Source organism: Vigna angularis, chromosome 11, assembly GCF_016808095.1.
Source record: "Vigna angularis cultivar LongXiaoDou No.4 chromosome 11, ASM1680809v1, whole genome shotgun sequence".
NCBI lineage: Eukaryota > Viridiplantae > Streptophyta > Magnoliopsida > Fabales > Fabaceae > Vigna > Vigna angularis.
The window spans coordinates 22459879-22480138 of NC_068980.1; the positions used below are offsets into that span (position 1 = coordinate 22459879).

Below are 20260 nucleotides of genomic sequence, written 5' to 3' on the forward strand. Positions count from 1 at the left end.
CTGTGTATATTAAGTATTATTTATCAATGCAATTTATTTTATGATTTTTCTTCCTCCACTTCCAACGTTTTTTTCTTTCACCAAGTAATATGCAAAATAACCAACATATTTTTAAACTTAAATGTTTTGAAATAGAAATTAAAAGAAAAAAACAATGCATGGAAGCTTGATTTTCTTTTTTTGTTGTAATATAAGGAAATGGTGCTTAAAACAAAGAATGTGGATTTTAAAAAATGGTTCAAATTTTAATGTTGTAAACATATTTTTATGCTCTTAGAAATATCAGCATCTCTTTTGTCATGCTCCATTAAACTCCATCGATGCCAAAGTAGCAGTTTATTTGAATCACTCTTAGCTTTTACTACTTGCACCCCATAACTTTTAATATGACCATTCTACCTTTCATCATGGTGACTTTTAGACTTGTTTCAAAATCCTTTTAGAACAAATTTTCTTAACATGATTTCCATAACAGGAGTTTTGGAATATATATGATATACTTTCTGAAATGAAACTTTTCAAAACATATAACATGTTTTTTGGAATAGGATTCGAGGAATAAAATTCTCAAAACAAACTTTCCAGAACATACGAGATGCTTTCCAAAACAAATTGTTCACCACACCAAAGTTTTACTCTCTCTCTCTCTCTCTCCCCTTATTCTTCTTTTTCTTTTAAAATAGTACAATAGAAAATGAAGGTGTAGTGAAGAAGAAGACACAGTAAGTAGCAGCAATGCTTATAGTGGCGGCAGCAGCGTGGTGTAGTAATGGAAGGTATTTTAGTCCTTTCCCTTGTTAATATAAGCGTGCAAATAGTAACCATGGGAGTACAGGAAGAAAACATTCCACTGTATTGATTGTGAACTAATTTCGTTTGGGCTTTAATTTCACCACTCCCATATTTCGAAAATTTTGAAATATTCAAATTAGTAGTGTTCCTTTCCGCATTCACCCTCTCTCCAACACTACTCTAATTTATTTAATTTTCTCTAAAATTCATCTTGTCTTTTTTATATATTTTTTTCAGCTTTTAACCTATCCTAAAAAAACTAGTTATGTATTATAATTAAATTTTATACAATATGAAAAATTAGTGCGAGTGTACAATAAAAAATTTAAAAATTTATTATTTTAAGATTTTAGATTAAAATTGATCTTGAATTCATTTTGGTTTTTGTCCAAACAAATATAATATATGAGAAAAATTATAAGTGTGAGAAAGTGTATTGTACTGTATGGTCACACGACCATGTAAATAAGACTGAACAGAAAAGGTCACTAGGAGGGGACGACCGACCATGGAGATTGGGATCCATCACCATGCACCATGAAATCTAAATAAATAGCATGTTGACTCAAATAAGAGGAAAGACTGAATGGTCGTCTTCAGCAGTAAACATCTCTAAACACCACTTTAAAGTAGGATTACTCGTAAACCTTACTTAGTAGGTAATGAGCCATGGTTGGGTCGTGATTAGGTTTTCATTAATTTCAGACCCATCTTGAAACCTATAAATAAAGGTCAAAGGTAAGAAAATAGATTATTGCATGGGTGTTTCACCCGGCACCTCCAAGGGTTTCACCTTGCACCTCCAATTTTCATAAATGTCCTCATAATTAATGAGGTTGATTAGGATTAAATATTCTTTATTGAATTAAGTATTTGACAAATTGAGGGAAGAATTGAATGAGCGTGAAGTTCCCTCGTCCCTGCACCCCTTTCATTTCTTCACTGTCTTCTTCTCCAGTTTCATTTTCTGTGGTTCTTGAGAGAGATTTTTCTTTAAAAAGTGTTTGAGACATGTGATAGAGGTGCTAGTGTGTTGTTGGTCGTCGTTGGAGTTGAGAAAGTGATTTTTTTTAAGCTTTTCGCGTCGAACAGGTATATGAATTCGTTATAAAACTTCCAACTCTTAATCGGATATCAAAATCCGATTCCTTTTATCGGATATCAAAATCCGATATTTCACTTATGGGATTCCTATACCCGATTTTGTTGAATTTGAATATAACATCCGATAGTGTTTTTTTTTATTTGAATACATAGTTTAAAATTTGAATTGTAGTTTTATATATACTTTAGAACATTTATAAAAGTAATAAAATCTATGGATGCGTGGATTTTTTAAATTGGTTTTCAAATTTGTAATTCAATATTTATTAAATTTTAATAATTTATTAAGTATTTGAATTTATAAATGTTTTTAATTGATTTGATAGTATTAGTTTTTAATCTTTATCTATAAAATTATAGACATGACTTTTCAAATTTTTAATTTAATATTTATTAAATTTTAAAAGCTTTCAAATAAATTATGGCTTTCGAAATTTTTAGTTTAATATTTAAGAAAGTTTAATGATTTATTAAGTCTCTCAAATTATAAAAAATTTTAATTGATTTTTTAAATGATTTATTAAGTTTCATTTTTTTTTTTACATTCATAATTCATTAATATATTATTACAAATAAAAAACTTTTAAATTCTATAAAATTAAAAAAATATATTAAATATTTACAAACTAAATTATTTAATTCAAAATAGATATAATTAATTTAAATATTTAATTAATAAAAATAAAACAAATCAATTTAAAATAAAAAAGAAAAACTTATTAAACAAATAAAACATAAAATAATTCAAAACAACACTATCTAATCAAAATATAAATAATTAATTAATTAAAATAAATATATAAAGATAGCAAAGAAGAAGAAAGGATGTAATAAGATCCTAGAGAGAAAGAGTTTTCAAGAAAGAGAAAATTGTTAAAAAAATCTAGTCAAAAGATTCTTTTTGTTTTATTAAAAATTAATAATATTTTAATTGGGGACATGATTAAGTCTTTGGAGGTGCAGAGTGAAACATTCTTACTATATTTATTACAAATTTAAGATTTAGTGACCTCTAATCGAATCAATCACTGATTTGAGTGTCAAAGTGATTTTGACAAATACATCCAGACGATTTGAAAGACGCGTAAAAAAGAATTTTGGACTAGAATATATAAAAGTATCTAAGCTAATTTGAAAAAAAAAGTGTGAATAGGTGTTTTATAAAGATACTCTACCCTATACCGAAACATGTATAATGTAAGGTTATAAAATAATAGCATATGTGAAGTGATTGTTGATGGTTGAAAATCTCAAAACTGATCAATTTATCGATTTTGAAGAAAGATGAGAAGAAATAAAGAAAATATTGAAACTACATATGCATGAAGGCCCGTTGCAATATTATTCTGATCCCTGTAGAAAGTATACGAAGATGAAGAATGTTTTTGAAATTTGAAATTTTGATTGGTCTATGCAGTCCATTCTTCATGGATTATTGAGCATGCACGCACCCATGTTTTCCTCCCAATAACATTTTATTTATATATAAGCCCACATTCATACCCTCTCTTTTTCAGCTCCAATCCATAAAATATAAACATTCTTCTTCCTTAAACAATAAAATAGATTAGTATTATATTTCCAAAATTTTATATCAACTTAAAATATAACCAAATTATAATAAAGTAATACGTATAAATTTTATTTTACAAAACTGATTTTGAGATTGACTTAAATTTAAGACAGTATAATAATCTATTTTAGTACGATTATTGAATGTGTTGTGTCATTAGCTATGAAATTTTTCTTGTTCTCACACTTAATATCTTCAACCTAAAAGAATATGTTAAAAATCCTCATTTACAAATATCATCATATACTAATAGAATATTATGTATGTAATAATGGTTATTTAATATTTAGTAGTCAAACCAATAATAATTGATTTATATTTGATATAATTTGGTGTTTTAATTATTTTTCCTTTGGCTCACTTAAATACACTTCATGTTTATTTTAGATAATCATGATACGTAAAATATTCATTCCAAATGATAAAATAAATTTGGTTGATGACCTTTAATAATTGATATTATTTTTCATCTATAAGATCTGCATAAGTAATCTTGTTTGGAGAATTTAAGTCCAGTTTTACTTCAATAAACGTTTCTTAAACTATGCAACCTTGATCATAATTGTGTACTTTTGTTCTAGATTTGCAAGTTTCGGAATGCATTATCCAATCCGAAAGCTCTTCCTTTTTTGATATAATTTTATAAGGGTGAAAGGGTAAGTTTAAAATTTAGGGGGGTGCAGAAAGAAAAACTAGTGCTGCAAGAAATGTCCTTTCTTCATGGCCCATGGACTGCTTAAGAAGCTACACGAATAAACTAAAATTTCAATACGAAAATGCAACCACACGCATATGCAAATGAATGGATTAATTTAATTTATGAACCTACTAAACATTTTCATATTTTATTGAATTTTTCTTACAAATGTTTCGTAAAATTTATAAAATCCACTAAAAATTTTATACGAAACTAATCTTTTCAAAATTTCTCTGAAGAATTTATAGAAAAATCTTGTAAAGTATGAAAAGAAATCTAGTAGTGGAAGTTTGAATATACAAACAATTAAAATATATCACAACAATGCATTTAACCTAAAATCTAAAAAAAAAATTACGAATCACTTTTACTTACATATTACCCACTTTTGTTTATTTTTAATCAATGCCAATGTGAATTGTAATTTATATTTAACTCCAACACTTACTTTTTTAATAAATGCAATAATAAAATGGTTATTCATACATGTTACGGAAATGTAAATATATCTTATTATGTATTTTTCAATAAAAAGAACTTTATATTTTTATATTTTATCCAATGTTTACTGACTTGCATCAGAAAAAAACTAAAAAACATATAGATTTACTACCACTTTTAATGTTTATATTTATAGTAATTATACAATGTTTTCTCTTAATTTATTTTTAACTTAATATGATCACTATTTTTTTGTTAAAAAAAAAGGACTCAACGTGGTTATACTCATAGTGTTAATCTCCATCTTACGCAATATTTATATTGACTTACACATATCAACAAAATTTGCACATAATATTTATGGCTTACACGTATCACACAAAATTAGCACAAAGAACGATGTTAGTTTTAAAAGTGAAACTAATTAACTTCTACATAGTCATCATCCTCCATTTTTAAACAAAAAAATCGTATTAAATTTTTATAAGAAATATAAGAATCACATTAAATTAAAAATAAATTATAAAAAATATTGAATAATTACTATAAATATAGATATTAAATAAAAAAACTATATCAACAACAATAGTAATTACATTTTGGTGAAACAAAAGGAGATGATTATTTTACCAAAAAAAAAACATATATGAAGTAGCTTTTGCTGTTTTTTTTTATAACATTAGATAGTATTGATTGGTTGAAGATAGATATGGCATTTAATATTGGTTTGAGTGGTGAAAATTATTATGATTGTGATATTCTTTTAATGATGATATTGAGAATGAACGTGTCTGTGAATGATCAGAGAAAGCAGAAACATCATCATAGACTCAGATTGATTATAAGGAATATAGATTCTCCAATTATTTGAAGCTGCAACGTGCAAACTACAGAGATCTAGATCATGCACCTAGATTTCTCTCAGCCTTTATAATGTTTCTTTTTGTTACTACAACAACTTTTGCTAATTCTTTAAATTATCATAAACATATTTTTATGCATAATACAAATAACTTAAATACTCAATCCGTCAATCCAATGAGTATTTAAATTGTATCATCAGTACTACTTTAATGTCTAATGATTCAATTGTGTTACAGATAGATTATAGTCAGACTGGTACTAATAAAATAATAATAATAATAATTAAATACTCCTTTGTTTTAAAATAAATACAACTTTGGTTGAGAAAACTTAAATTTAAATTGGATAATATTTTAAAATTTTTATTCTTAATTGCTTCACCCTTTTTAAAAGAGAAGTAGTTTTATATTTGAATTTGTCTCCAAATTAATTGGTGTCTCTGTTTCGAAAAAGAAGTAACACTTTCATCGTAATAATAAGGTTTTCCTAATAGATTATCTCAAAAGGCTACCTATTTATTATTATTCTTAATTTATGCGAAAAGTAAATTAAATTACAATTAGTATGGATTGAGATAGTAATATATAAAATGATATTTTCTAACAACAATTCATGAAAAATAATAAAAAACACATAGAAAAGACTAAAAATAAAATAAGTTATTATTAATTACACTTGAATATAGGAAATCAAATTATAATGGTTGGATGAGAGTTTTAACAATATACATCATCAACCTTCATTATTTCTATTCAGAATAAAACATAAGAAATATTTTAAGTTCATTTTTACTTTTAGTAAAGAAATTAATGTTATACTAAATTTTGTAATGATGGTAAGGATCTAAAAAGTAAAGAAATGAAGAAATTATAATATGGAAGTGGCATCTTCAAAACCCTAATAATATAATGAGCCATTTGCATACCATGTTCCCTACTCCAACAAGTTTTTGTTGTTTCAGAGTGATATTAATTAACCGCGTTGTGTGGTGAATTAGACGAAAGTTGTCTTCCACAAACTCCTTTTTACCTTGTTGCATGAACACACATATAATTGCACATAATCACTAAAACCTAATCAGACAATTCCATGGAAAATGGATGTCCCATATGTGTTTGGCAGTGACAGCTCAAGTTAGGTCCCACTGTTCCATTTTCTACTCAAGTGTTTCACAAAAGTCAAGTAAACAACATGCTATAAGGTAGTTAGTGTAAAACTGTCAGATATTTTTGAGGTAGCTGTCTTTATTGTTGTTTTTAGTTTATTTATTTTCTTCTTATCAACATCATCATCTTTTGAGACATTCTCGTTTAACTCTGAAAGTTTAATAATTTTGTCACTTTGAAGCTTAATAATTTTTTTTATGGTTTCTGTTGATGATTTTTTTTTTTTTTTATCCAGAGATCTTCCTTCACTGTTACTTTTTAGTTTCAGCAGTCTCCGTCTTGGTAAGCAGAATATTTGCCAAAATACTCTACACTCAAATTAGATGGTATCCGATTCCAGTACTAAATGTGTGGAATAATATCGGTGTACTTTACCTCTGGATTTTACTGCATTTATATTATATTGTAGATATTTTACCTGTAGATCCTACATGGGTCCAAGTTGCTCCCGTTAGAAATAATAATAATAATAATAATAATAGTAATAATAGTAATAATAATAATAAAAAATTTAAACTAAGAAAAGATTAGAAAGAATTTGAATTAAAATACACACAATGTTATCTATAGAGAGAAAATGTTCAGAGCAAGATATAACAAATGTGTTTTTCTTTTAAGACAGAATAATATGTTATATCAATCAAGTTGAACAAAAAATATTTGAATCTCATCGATGTTTTAAAAGATAATATAAATTAGAAGATTAAAAACTTTTTTATATGAGCTGTTGTATTTGTTGTGTATTTTAATATAGGTTGTATTTATAGGTAGCACAAAGTAAATAGTTGTATATTTTTGTATTTTAATATAGTAAAATAAGGAAAACAAAAAGGCGTGAGAAATCATATTTGTAGTGTTTCACTGCGAGTGAGACTCCTTTGTAGCTAGGCGACGAAAACAACGAGGTTTTGAAGTCCATTGTTCTCATTTTTACTCCATTTTACTCCATTGAAGCTTGTGATGGTTGTTTTCCAAATGATTCATTATAACCGATTAGTTTTAGTGTTAAGGTTAGTTTTCAATTGTGTCACTGTGCGCGATCCTCCATTGAAGCAAGACGATGACGAGCACTTGAGGTATATTGCATTTCATTTTACTCTCATTGATGCTTGTTTTCTCCAAATGATTCATTTTACCATATTGGTTTTCACATTAAGGTTGATCTTCTTCAACCTTACATTGTTCTTTCTCTCTTATATTGAATGTACGATAACATTAGTTATCCCTTGTTGATTGTAGGTGTATATCCTTGTATTGTATTCATGTCAGACCTCCTTTGTTATTGGTCTTTTTTCCTTCCATGGTGGTTTTTGTGCTTTTAGAATGTTTAGTATTAAATATTTAGTTTTATCTTGTTTTAATATGAATATTTAATTTTATCTTAGTAGGTGCATTTTAATGTATATTATGACCTATTAGGTGTTGATTATTCAAAAGTTTTATTCTATACTCAGACCCAACCATTTTTATCTATTTTATCCGCTGTTATTTCTTCACTATTATCCATATTCATAGAAAATTGACCAGTGATTAAGTTTTCATTCAATTTCTCAGTTGCGATTTCAACCTTGATAATATCACGAGAAGTTGAACTATAAAATCATTTTGAGCTTCTACCATGTCATCATCATTATAATCAATAATAGGTTGTCTCATGTCACAAATAATGAAATATTCATGGACTTAACTAAATAACAAATTTAATCTATAAATTTGGACACGACATTTGAATTCGTTCATATCATAAACTTTGATACATTATGATACTTCAAACTTTAAAAATGAATGGATATAGTCTTTTTAACTTAACTAAATTAATTTTATTGGGTTTGTTAAATAGTGTTCCGGTGTAACATTTGAGCTGGAACATGTCAAAATGGTGTAAACAAATCAAATGTCATCCTGAAACACGTTTGACACGTCAAAAACATTTAATGAAGTGAGATTAGGAGGACTATATGTATTCATTTTTAAAGTTTGAGAACCAAACTGTATCAAATTTTTGGGACAATAATGAATTCAAATTTCATATCAAAATTTAAGAACTAAAAACATATTTAACCCTAACAAATATAAACATAATAATGCAATAATTTTGCCCTTAAAATAGGTTTGACTAAATGCTTTGGCTTTATTTGAGATGTTTTTAATGTTTCCACTAATTAAACTATTGTATTGCATATGGACACTTTAGCAACATTGCGAACTTTGTCTATCATTATCCACATTTAGTTTAATTATAAAGAAACACTTCTTCAACTATTTTTATTGTTCTTACAAAGCCGAAGAGGTACACAAACTTCTTCAGCCTTCACTCTCCAAGGTACTTATCTTCCTATTTTTTGATACTAATCCTCCGTAAGGTGAATAGGTATTATGTCTATAAAAAAACATTCCAACACTCAAGTCGATCTTAAACCTCAATAAAGAGTCAAAGTATAATTAATGCAAAATGTAAAAAAGTTATCTTGATCATTGTGGTATTTATAGTATAATTTAATACTCGTAGACTCTTACCTAAATGGATATGGACTTAGGCCAGTAGTCCATTTACCTTTTAAGTCAGTGTTTAACCATATTCTACTACGTTTTAGAGTAGACGATATATCATTAGCTTTGATAGGTCGACATGTACTTGAACAAGTCCCTTAATAGTCAATGAATACGTGGGTGCATACGGTTAAGACGTGTTATATACTATGTGGTCTTAAAACAAAATCAATATTAATAAGGTGAAAAGGTATTAAATTACAACTATAATAATCACTAAATAAATAGTATAATTTTTTATTATTTTTAAGAGTAGTTTGACACATCAATATCACTGTTATCTTTTTTTATGAATGCACCGGTATAAAAAGAAGTTTCACCAAAATACGGAAAAGAATTACATGGATGATCAATACAAACCTTTCTAGTTGCAAAACATTTCAGCGTTACATGCTTGACAAAAGCACCACAAAAGTCCAAGAAAAACATTTAAAAATAATGTTTGCCCTTAGTTTACGCCTCCCACGTTCTGTAATCTGCTCGTCAACTTTGATTAAATTAATTTAAAGAATAGCAGAAACAGTGTTTCAGATATATATCATGTTTTATTCATATTTAGATGTAAAGCTTTTGTGCTAACCAGGAGTAGACTTCCTCTGCAGACATTTTAAACACCTGAAAATCAGCATATAATATAAATTATTATGAAAATTGTAATGCACGTTATTACAGTTATTAAAGTAAAAGGTTTTTCATTTGATTAAAAGGGTCAATACAACGCGCTTGTTATTTTTCAACCATTCATTTTCAGCCAACTGGCCATCATCACAAAAGTCAAATCTCACACCTTTTATATACCTTATGCTTCTACTGTTTTCTTCTCCTTAAACTTTTTTTCTTTAGAAATAATATATTCAATATTTGCCACCAAATAAAGTAATATATCATTCAATATTCACAGCTGTTTTTTCAATTACTTTTATTTTTATTTGCAAGGTCACAATATCTTGAAGTTAGAAACCAAGTATAATCTGCAGTCACCGAACGTGATTTTTGTTAGCTAAACGTTATTTTGTTGTTTTATAAATTGATCTAACTTTTGCCGGTTAAACACTGTTTTAATATTGTGTGAATGGGTTCTAGATCTATAGATTTACATAGACTATGTTTACTTCAAAAGCGACGGTTATTCAAATAGGTTCATTATTTTCTTTTGTCCCAATATTTATATTAGTTATTTAATGTTTTTTCTTAATTTCTTTTAAACTTGATATAGTTCCAATACTTATTAAAAGGAGTTAATGTGATTCATTTCATTAAAAAAAAGAAGAGAAAAACACTGAATAAAAAGAGTAGATTAACATAAACGGGTGTGTGATTTTAGAAAAATAGATGGAGAACTTCTTCTTCTTGGAGAGGGAAGAAGTAGGAGAGGAAACAAAAATAAAGAAGAAACACATGGATGAAGAAGAAGGAAGATGACTTAAGATGTTAAATCATTACTTTTTAAGGACACGGACTCTGATTTAATTAAATGAACCACCTTAATTTCTTTTAATAAATATTGAAACCACATTTAATCTAAAAAAATTTAATTGAACAATTACTAAAAATACTTGATTCTTTTAAGATTTTTTACTTGTAATTTAAAACTATTATTTGTAGTGATAGTTTTTATTTATTATTTTTACATATTACTTAAAAATGCTCACATAAATTATATTGAATAAAGATTATTTCTTTTGAGAATTACACATCTATAAAGAAAACTGTCATTGAAGAAAAAGAAAGAAAAAGTTGAGATTTGAGGAACGATAAAATATATTTTAACTAATCAAAGATGTTAGATTTTAAGCAGTTGGCTAATTTAAAGAGAGAAAAACATTATGGAGTGTTTAAATATTGAGGCACAAATTAATTAATATTACATAATATAACATAATATGTTTACATTTAAACTTAGTTTTATAAATAAAAAATATTATGTTGTAAACATTTTTCGTTTTAGGCGTTTTAAAATAAAACTAAGTTGCCATTTGCAATGTAATTATTTTACCCACCACATAATCCTTTGAATTAAATACGATTTTACTATTAGATAATTATTTTTCTAGTCCTTAAAAAAATTGGAAACTAATCCTTAAAAAATACCATTTTGGTTGGTAATTAAGAAATTGCAAAATTTATCCCTCCGTACAAAATAATGTTGACTTTTTTATGTTCATTTATTGGTAGTGTATAAGAGTGTTAGTTTCTAAGATAAAAAAACATAGAGATACTATAAATAGATAAATGAAGAAAAAATAAAATCAAATAATATTTTATGTCTAACTCTCCATAATAAATAAATAAATAAATATATATATATATATATATATATATATAAGTTATAATATATAAGTAAATTCAATGTTAAATCGAGCTTAAAATCTAGTTTAAATAAGAAATGCAATTTATTATTGATAATTTTTACCTTACTTCCTCTTTATATCTTTCTACAAAAATTTCTCTTTTTCTACAAAAATTTTTTTCTCTTACAAAATTTGGTCACATCCGGCTGTTAAGAATCAATTTTAACTAATCATATTTTTAAAGTGAGTAAATTTCTATTTACTCTTAATATGTTTTATTTTTCCTTTTTTTGAACTTGCCATTGTGGATTAATTTATATAAGTGATTCTTTCAACTTAGTTAATTACATGTTGAAAATTTTGTTATACTTAAATGTTTTGCTTTAAACTAGTAAATTTTGAATTATTTTATTGTTAGATTGAATATAAGGTTAATTTTTAACTTATTTTCACTCAAAGCAAAAATATTGAGGATAAGGCTTAAATTTTTGTTCAATTTTTATTTGAGTTAATATCTTCCGTTTCAGCTAAATAGGATTCCATATGAGAAAACTAAATAAATCCTTATGAATTAATGATATCAATCAAGCTTGAAATGCTTAAAAGCATAGAATGCCAAACTAAGCTAATGTTACTTGACCTTAATAGAAAAGAAAAGACTCCAAAAGATTTAATTGCGTATTTACTCATTATCTTAAACTTAGTACTATCTATAATTTTCTTATTTTTAAAATTAATGTGCATGACTTTAATACACTCATTTAGACTAACAATGTTAAGTTATTTGAGAACATGTTTCCTTTGATAATAATGTAATTATCCGGGTTAATTAAAGTTCTAGTCAATCTGTTTAAACCTACATTAAACCTATATAAGATATTTTAGGAGATAAAATGAAAAGGAAAGAAAAATCTTTTGAGGTGATTTTATTACTTTTGTACTTCATAATGAAAGTAATTCAAAAGTGGTTAATTTTTCATAGAACAAGTTATTAATAATACAAATTATTTAATAAGCACTACAAGAATAAATGGATTTACTCACAATCAAAATTTGTTGGTAATCATTAAAATATGTTGATAAATTAAAATTATCGACAACTTACCAATGATCAAACAATTGTCCATAAAATCTTCGTTGATAAAAGGAAAATATGTTAGTAGTTATCGATGATAAAAAAATTTATTGATAATTATTCATTGACCAAAATTCATTAGTAGTAATAAGTTAGTAAACAAATGTTAGTAATTATTAGTGAATTTTGTCTCTCGGTAAAACTCCACTAATAAATATCACAATTTGATCATCTTCTTCTCGCTCATCTTCTTCTTCCTTCTTTTCTTCTTTCATTTCTTCTTCTTCCACTCTGAGTGTTTGTGTTCGTTACCTACAACGCATCTTCCTCCTCGTCTTCCTTCTCTTCCTTCACCTCTTTTTCATCTTCCTCCTTCTCCATTGGTATGTCCTCTTCCATTTTCTCCCCCATCCTTCTCCTTTTTCTTCTTCTTCTCTTCTTTTTTTCACCAATTTTTAATTAATTTATAAAATATATTTCATTAGATTTACTAGGAAAATTAACAACCATTTTACTTATAATTAGACCAAAAGAATAATTTACAAAATAGAAAAGAAAATACAAATACCAACGAAATTTTAAAATATTGAATTACTGGAAAATTAACCAATGAATTTTCAAAAAATACAATTACAACAAATTCATCAACAAACTTTAAAAAAATCCATTATCGATGGAATTTTTTTTTTAATAAAAGACATCTATTATCGATTTATCAAAGGATTTTACCACAACATAATCAAACATCAAAGCGAGAATTTTGACGTCTATTTTATTGACGAAAATATTTATTAGTAATAAACATTATAAACTATCAATAGATCTTTCTCACAAATTTTACTGACATATTCATTTTTTATAGATATTTTCATCAATAATAAAAATTATAATTTATCAAGAGATTAGTAATGAAATTTTTCATCGGTAATTAAAATCTATAATTTGTCAATAAATTTTGCTTTACTTCCAATTTTTCTTTTGTCAGTATAATTATTGCTAATTTAGTATTTTGTAGAGAAGGAAGAATGATTGGTAGACTTTAATGGAATTGTCTAAATTGGGTGTAAGTGAATATTTAAGAAAAGTATAACCCAAATGGATGAATGGATAAACATAAGGTAGATTAGGTAGCTAAAGGGTTTAAACTATAAAAATTCTTGAAATTGATGAAATTTTATTGAAAGAAATAAATTTGTTGATAAATTTGAATTATCGACAAATTTTACTGATGAATTTTGAAATTTTAATTACTAATCAATTATACTAACGAATTATTTACTGACACATTTTTTCATCGATAAAAAGAGCGACAAATTTCTCACCCAAACATCTACTTTATAGCTCATTATATCTTCATCCTTAATTCAAAGTTTATCGAGAAATTTTCAAACACCCCCAACCATTACCAATAAACACCCCATTTTTCATCCTTCATCCTCCATCTTTCAAACACCTACTCACACAAACCGAAAATTTTATCACTGCCCCACCATTTTTAGAAGCAACAACTGGAAAATTCAGATTTCAGATAATGGAAGAAAGAAGTGTGATTGTGGCTGATATACATAATTGCACTAACGACTTGGAGGAGGACAAAACAAAAATAGAAATGAAAATAGATATGAAAATGAGACAAATACATTCATTTTTATTTTGATTGTTATATTCAATTTAAAATATTAATTATTATCTATATTACAAGACGAATTTATTTATCATCCTTTTTCTATAATATGATTTATTAAAAAAAAATTACATGTTTATTCTTAAGGAAATTTAATAAGTTATAAAATGTGTTAATTCTTTTCAATAATCTTTTAAATTCCTTGACTGGTTTTATTTTAGTTACACATGATTAATTTGCTTCTTTTCCCTACATATACTTAACCTTAAAAGCTTTCCAAACACAGAAATAACTCTTCTCACCGTTCTCTTGAATTCTATTTTTTTATTTTGTTAGTTTTGTTGTCTCACTTAACTTAGAAATTGGTGATATATATCACATGAAACTTTTGTAGCAATTTGCGGTCAATAGTTATTAAATTTATTAATAAATTAAATAAGTAATATATTTTTACTTGTTAAATTTATTGATAGTTTTAAGTTTAAATATATTTTTAGTACGTTAATTTATTTTTTGTATTAAATAATCTTTTAATAAATTACATCAAAATTTGTGATAAGAATAAATTTTAATTTTACATATAAATTAAGTGACTGAAAATATATTTAATTTTTAATTTCACTAACAATTAATAAATCTAACTAAAAGAAATAGCATATAGTATTAGTTACATATTTTCAAATTCGAAGAAATTTATTTGTTATTTTTTCTTAAAAGATTACATACATTCATTCAAACAATCACGAGAGGGGCTAGTAACTCTTAGGCATAATGGCGAATTACGATTGTTTGAGAGCCAGGTGCTGGAGTGATTCTTACAAAACATAAGGAGAACAAAATCCACAATAATTTTTTATATTGTGACATTCAATTTGATAGATAGAGTTACAAATGAAAAATCAAAATTAGAACTAGAAATTGAAGTAGATTCACTATAATTGGTTCAATTAAATCCCATAGTTTTAATATTATAATTTATTATTATTAGATAAATTAGACCCATTTCAAACATAATAACTTATTGCCACACACAGGCTATTGAATTTTAAAATGTTGAATTATGATTTTCCAAGATCGCTCAAACTTTTATGTAAGGTTATAATTGACAATCTAAAACTATTTTGAAATTTGAAGTCTACCACCCTAAAACAAAAGAATGCTCATTTTTTCACTTGAATTTCCTCAACAAAATCATGCCTTTTTTAATACTCTAAAAAAGGCAAATTAACCCAAACCCTCTCAAATTTTGTGGGCAAGACCAACAAACTAATAAAAAATGGCGTCAGAAAAAGGGAAAACCAAAAACCTCTTAACATAAAATAATATGAAGGGTGGTGGTGGTCGCAACTGAACCAGCATCCAAAATAGTTAGCACTGCAAAAACTGTACACTAATTATGGAAGCCAACCAAGACAATACCCCAAAAACAAATTAGCAAAAAACGACGTTGATGTTGAAAGCATGAGAGAGAAAGAGCCACCCACGATACAAAACAAACTAATACCATCACAAACTAAATCACAAAACATTCATAATCATTATAATAATAATAATAATAATAATAATAATAATATAATATGATCAAAATAGAAAAAGTAATTTATGCCCTTTACATTGTTAACACATACAATCATTGATATAAAATTACACAACTGTTTTTTATTGATTCACAATTGTTTCCGCTAATTTTGTATAAATATTAAACTCCAAAACAATTTGATTTTTGAAATATTCAAATATTTATTTTAGAAAGTGTGTTTTCTTAAATATTTAACTCGATAACTAGTTTTTAATTGTTATCATCAAGTCATATATTGAAGCACCAAATTATCGATTTACCCTTATTATGAAGTTAGGTTTTTTCTTCCACAAACAAACATATCCTACTGTCATATGTTACAGTTTAGCATGTATATTATCTGTCATTGTTTAAAAAAAACAAAGTTTGAAAGAAAAAGCTTAGAACTTTGAAAAACCTACAAAATGTAAAAATGATATATGTATGTACGTATATGTATATATAGGCAAAAGGGTGTGAAAAATCTTACGAAAACAAAGGTCCTACAACCTTGAAAATCCAGTGTGGTATATGATATATGTCTTGGTTGCTGGTGTCCCCCACCTCCATCCATCCTAGTAAAATGGACCCATCACCACCAAAACCAGCTCAATTTCATTCTCCCTCACATTTCTAGCCCCTTTATTCTCCCCCTCTCATTCATTCATTCATTCATTCCTTCTCAACCCCATTTTCATCAACCACCCATTCTTCAAACCCAAAAAAAACACACACATTGCTATTTTATCACAGTCATCTTTATATCATTATCTTCGTTATCATCATCAACACATCACATTACACAATTGATGGGGAGGATGATGCAATGGAACAAAACCAACAACTCCGACAACATGTTTAAGGTTTCGATTCTCTTCACCTTCACCCTCGCCCTCCTCCTCTTTTCTCTCCCCGCCGCTGTGCACGGCGCCAGACTCGAGCTGGTGCACCGGAACCATGACCGCTTCACCGGCGGCAAGTTGGATCGGGTAGAGGCCTTCAAAGGGTTCGTCCAGAGGGACAACCATCGACGACTGCAGATCAACCAAAGGCTGGGGTATGACGACGACTACGACACGCGGAGGAGGGCCGCGGAAACAGACTCGGACACGTCCGAAGCGGAAATGCCGTTGCTCACCGGGCGAGACCTCGGCATCGGAGAGTACTTCGTGCAGGTTAAGGTGGGCACGCCGGGGCAGAAACTCTGGCTGGCCGCCGACACCGGCAGCGAGTTCACGTGGTTCAACTGCTACTCGCGGGAGAAGGCCGATGTCCCACGCCAGAGTCCGAAGAAGAAGCGTCTGCGTCGCCCGAGGAGCCACCACCACCACCACCACCACAGAGGGTCGAAAAACCACACCAGAACGAAGAAGAAGGCCAGGAATAAGAACAAGAACGATCCCTGCATTGGTGTGTACTGTCCCGACAAGTCTCGAACGTTTCACGCTGTGACGTGTGCTTCCAGAAAGTGTAAGGTTGACCTCAGCGACCTTTTCTCCTTGACCTATTGCCCCAATCCATCTGATCCTTGCCTATACGATATCGGGTTCGTCAAATTCTTCCTTCTCTTGTTTCTTTTTCATCACCATGCAAAATCTCATTTTAACATTTTCTTATCAGATTTAGACTTTTATTATAACAATATGCATTGCTGTTTGATGAGTTTTCTTGTCGGGGAGACATTTTTTAACTTTCACTGCAAACCAGCAGTGCAATGATGTTATATGTTCGTATAAGTTTTCTTCTTCTTTGATTTGGTGGGAGTGAAAAAGTTTTTTTTTCTTTTTGTTTTGTTTCTTGATATTGGAGTATTGGTGGAAATCAATTAATGGGGTTGTTGTGGAAAGAGGGGAGGAATGGGGCAACTGTTTTTTTTTCCTCTTTTAATTTTTTCTTTTCTAGAAAAGAAAAAGGAGATGAGAACGAGGATGAGGCTCTGTGTTATTTTCATTCTGGAAAGGAGTTGGTAATGAACAGGATAAGATGAAAGTGGCTTGTTTTTTAGGATGGTGGATTAAAGTTAGAATCATTGTAAAAAGAAACGTTTTATGTTTGACTGTGATTTGAATAAGATTGTTTTTTTTTTTAAATATCTGTTGGAAGAAAAAAAATTGAATTGGAGGGTTGGGAGAAATTAATAGCTGTCTGTTTTGGACCTCAATTTCGGTTTGTGTCTCTGTGCGAGTGAGATGGGTAATTAAAGCGGTTGGAAGAGTATGTCCTTTTGAAAGACTGGTTTCATTAGAAAATATTTGGAATGTTTCTCTTCTGAAAGAGATTCAAGTTTCATTTTTTCTAATGTTATTATTAAGTATGGCATGATTCAAGGCACAATTCCATCTTTATGATTTGTCAATTGAGCCTTGTAGGTTGTTTGGTTTAAGGTTCAAATGGTAGTACTTGTTTCACAAGACAATTTTATGATTTTGGTTTTTGCTTTGGGGTATTTAAAGTTTTGACATATCATTATCCTATTAAGGAACAGTTATAAGAAGAGAACATTACAGGTCCAACAAAGCATTTAAAGTTGTGAAAGGAGTGAGTGTACATTTATAACAAGCCTTCTGTTTATGGGCATCATAACCAAAGATCTAAATGTGCCACACTTGTTTTCTTTCTTTAAGAAAGGAAAAATCTTGGGGGTTACTAATTAACAAAAAGGTAGCCTTCGTAAACAGACACAAGCACAAAAAGTGGCATGCACCTGTTGGTGAGCCAGCAAGCATTGTTTCCAGTATCCAACCATTGTTATAAATGAGAATTAATGCTAGTAGGTGAGAATCACATGACCCACATTTCTGTATCCAAGGCTTCACAGTGTCTGTCTGCTATCACAGCATCACCACCCCATCTGCATAGCTTTTGCACTACACTGTTTGATTTTAGACATTTCTGATGTTATAATTGACAGGTATGCTGATGGATCATCTGCAAAGGGGTTCTTTGGCACTGACAGTATCATACTAGGCAGTTCAAATGGGAAGGAAGAAAAACTGAATAATCTGACAGTTGGGTGCACACAAGAAATGCTAGATGGGATAAACTTCAACGAGGAAACTGGTGGCATATTGGGACTGGGCTATTTCAAGGACTCATTCATTGATAAAGCAAGTAGCAAATATGGTTCCCAATTCTCCTACTGTCTTGTTGACCATTTAAGCCACAGAGACGTCCCTAGTGTTCTAACTCTTGGAGGTCACAAAGCCAAATTGCTGGCCGAAATGCAAAAAACCGAACTCATTCTGTTTCCTCCATTCTATGGTGTGAGTGTGGTTGGCATCTCACTTGGGAACCAAATGCTGAATATAACACCTGAGGTTTGGAATTTCAATGCTCAAGGAGGCACCATAGTTGACACCGGCACAACCCTGACTGCACTACTCACCCCAGCCTATGATCCAGTTTTTGAGGGTCTGACGAAGCCCCTAAGCACAGTGAAGAGGTTAGCTGCAGAAGATTTTGGAGCTTTAGAATTTTGCTTTGAAAGTGATGGGTTTGATGATAAAATAGTGCCAAGATTAGCATTCCACTTTGCTGGGGGAGCAAAGTTTGAGCCACCAGTTAAGAGCTACATCATTGATGTGGCACCCCAAGTGAAGTGCATTGGAATTGTGCCAATACTGGGTGTAGCTGGTGTAAATGTCATTGGCAATATCATGCAGCAAGACCATCTCTGGGATTTTGACTTTGGAAAACACACAGTAGGCTTTGCTCCTTCTGCCTGCTCCTAGTTCTATTCCTTTCTTTCCTCCAAAACATATATCTATGCAACTACTAATCCCTTCCGTCTGCACCTTTCTGCCTTTGTCAATGTGATTATTTCCATCTCTTTCTTTCCCCATTGGCTCTTCCCAACAGAAACAACTCACATTAGATGTTTGTCTTGTTCCAATTGGATTTTCATTCTTTTCATTTTCTATTTTTTCACCTTTGTAAAAAATATTACGTGTAAAGATGTATCATACATCTAATTCAACTTCTTATGATTAATCATACGTGGCTCCGCCACAGATTTCCCATTTAGATTCAAATTTCTTGCATCACTGCAATCATTTCTTCAGATCCTGATCATAATATTACTTATGCCTATTCTCTTCTCCTTCTTATATTGCTTTAATAAATTACACAACTGTTGTAAAACAATGAAATAATTATTAAGGTTAATTATTCGACGTGAGAGATGAAATTGGAACAACACTCTATACGAGAAATGAATAAAGAAGAAGATTGCGGCTAGAACGGTGAATTAGTTTTCTGATATAAACCATGTCTTTGAAAGATAGAGAGATGTCACAATCAAATCAAATGCAAATTTATGGTTTCAATTAAAATAATAAAGATAGCCAGCGTCTACATCATATATTATATGTCGTGACAAAGTGTATGTTTTTTTCTTTTTGTTGTGTTGTGTAATTTGAAATAATGCAAGTGCACGATTTTGATATATTGTTAATTATTAAATTTTTTTTAATAATAAATGATAATTGATGATTAGCTAATGAGGTAATTCGGAAGGAAAGCAAAC

The 20260-nt window shown here is 28.8% G+C and overlaps 1 protein-coding gene across 1 annotated transcript; it reads left to right on the plus strand.

Moving 5' to 3' along the window:
- The first annotated feature begins 16219 nt into the window (after positions 1 to 16219).
- On the plus strand, positions 16220 to 19758 carry LOC108332486 (aspartic proteinase NANA, chloroplast). Its single transcript, XM_017567773.2, has 2 exons — positions 16220 to 17281; positions 18647 to 19758. Exons 1-2 carry the CDS (start codon positions 16545 to 16547, stop codon positions 19464 to 19466), a joined length of 1557 nt encoding a protein of 518 aa, XP_017423262.1. The 5' UTR covers positions 16220 to 16544; the 3' UTR covers positions 19467 to 19758.
- The last annotated feature ends 502 nt before the right edge of the window (positions 19759 to 20260 follow it).

Bases quoted from the DNA above. Each gene is read 5' to 3' on its own strand.
- LOC108332486 (XM_017567773.2), top strand. From the start codon at position 16,545: ATGGGGAGGATGATGCAATGGAACAAAACCAACAACTCCGACAACATG. The intron at 17,282-18,646 runs GTTCGTCAAATT...TATAATTGACAG, and splicing joins CCTTGCCTATACGATATCGG to GTATGCTGATGGATCATCTG.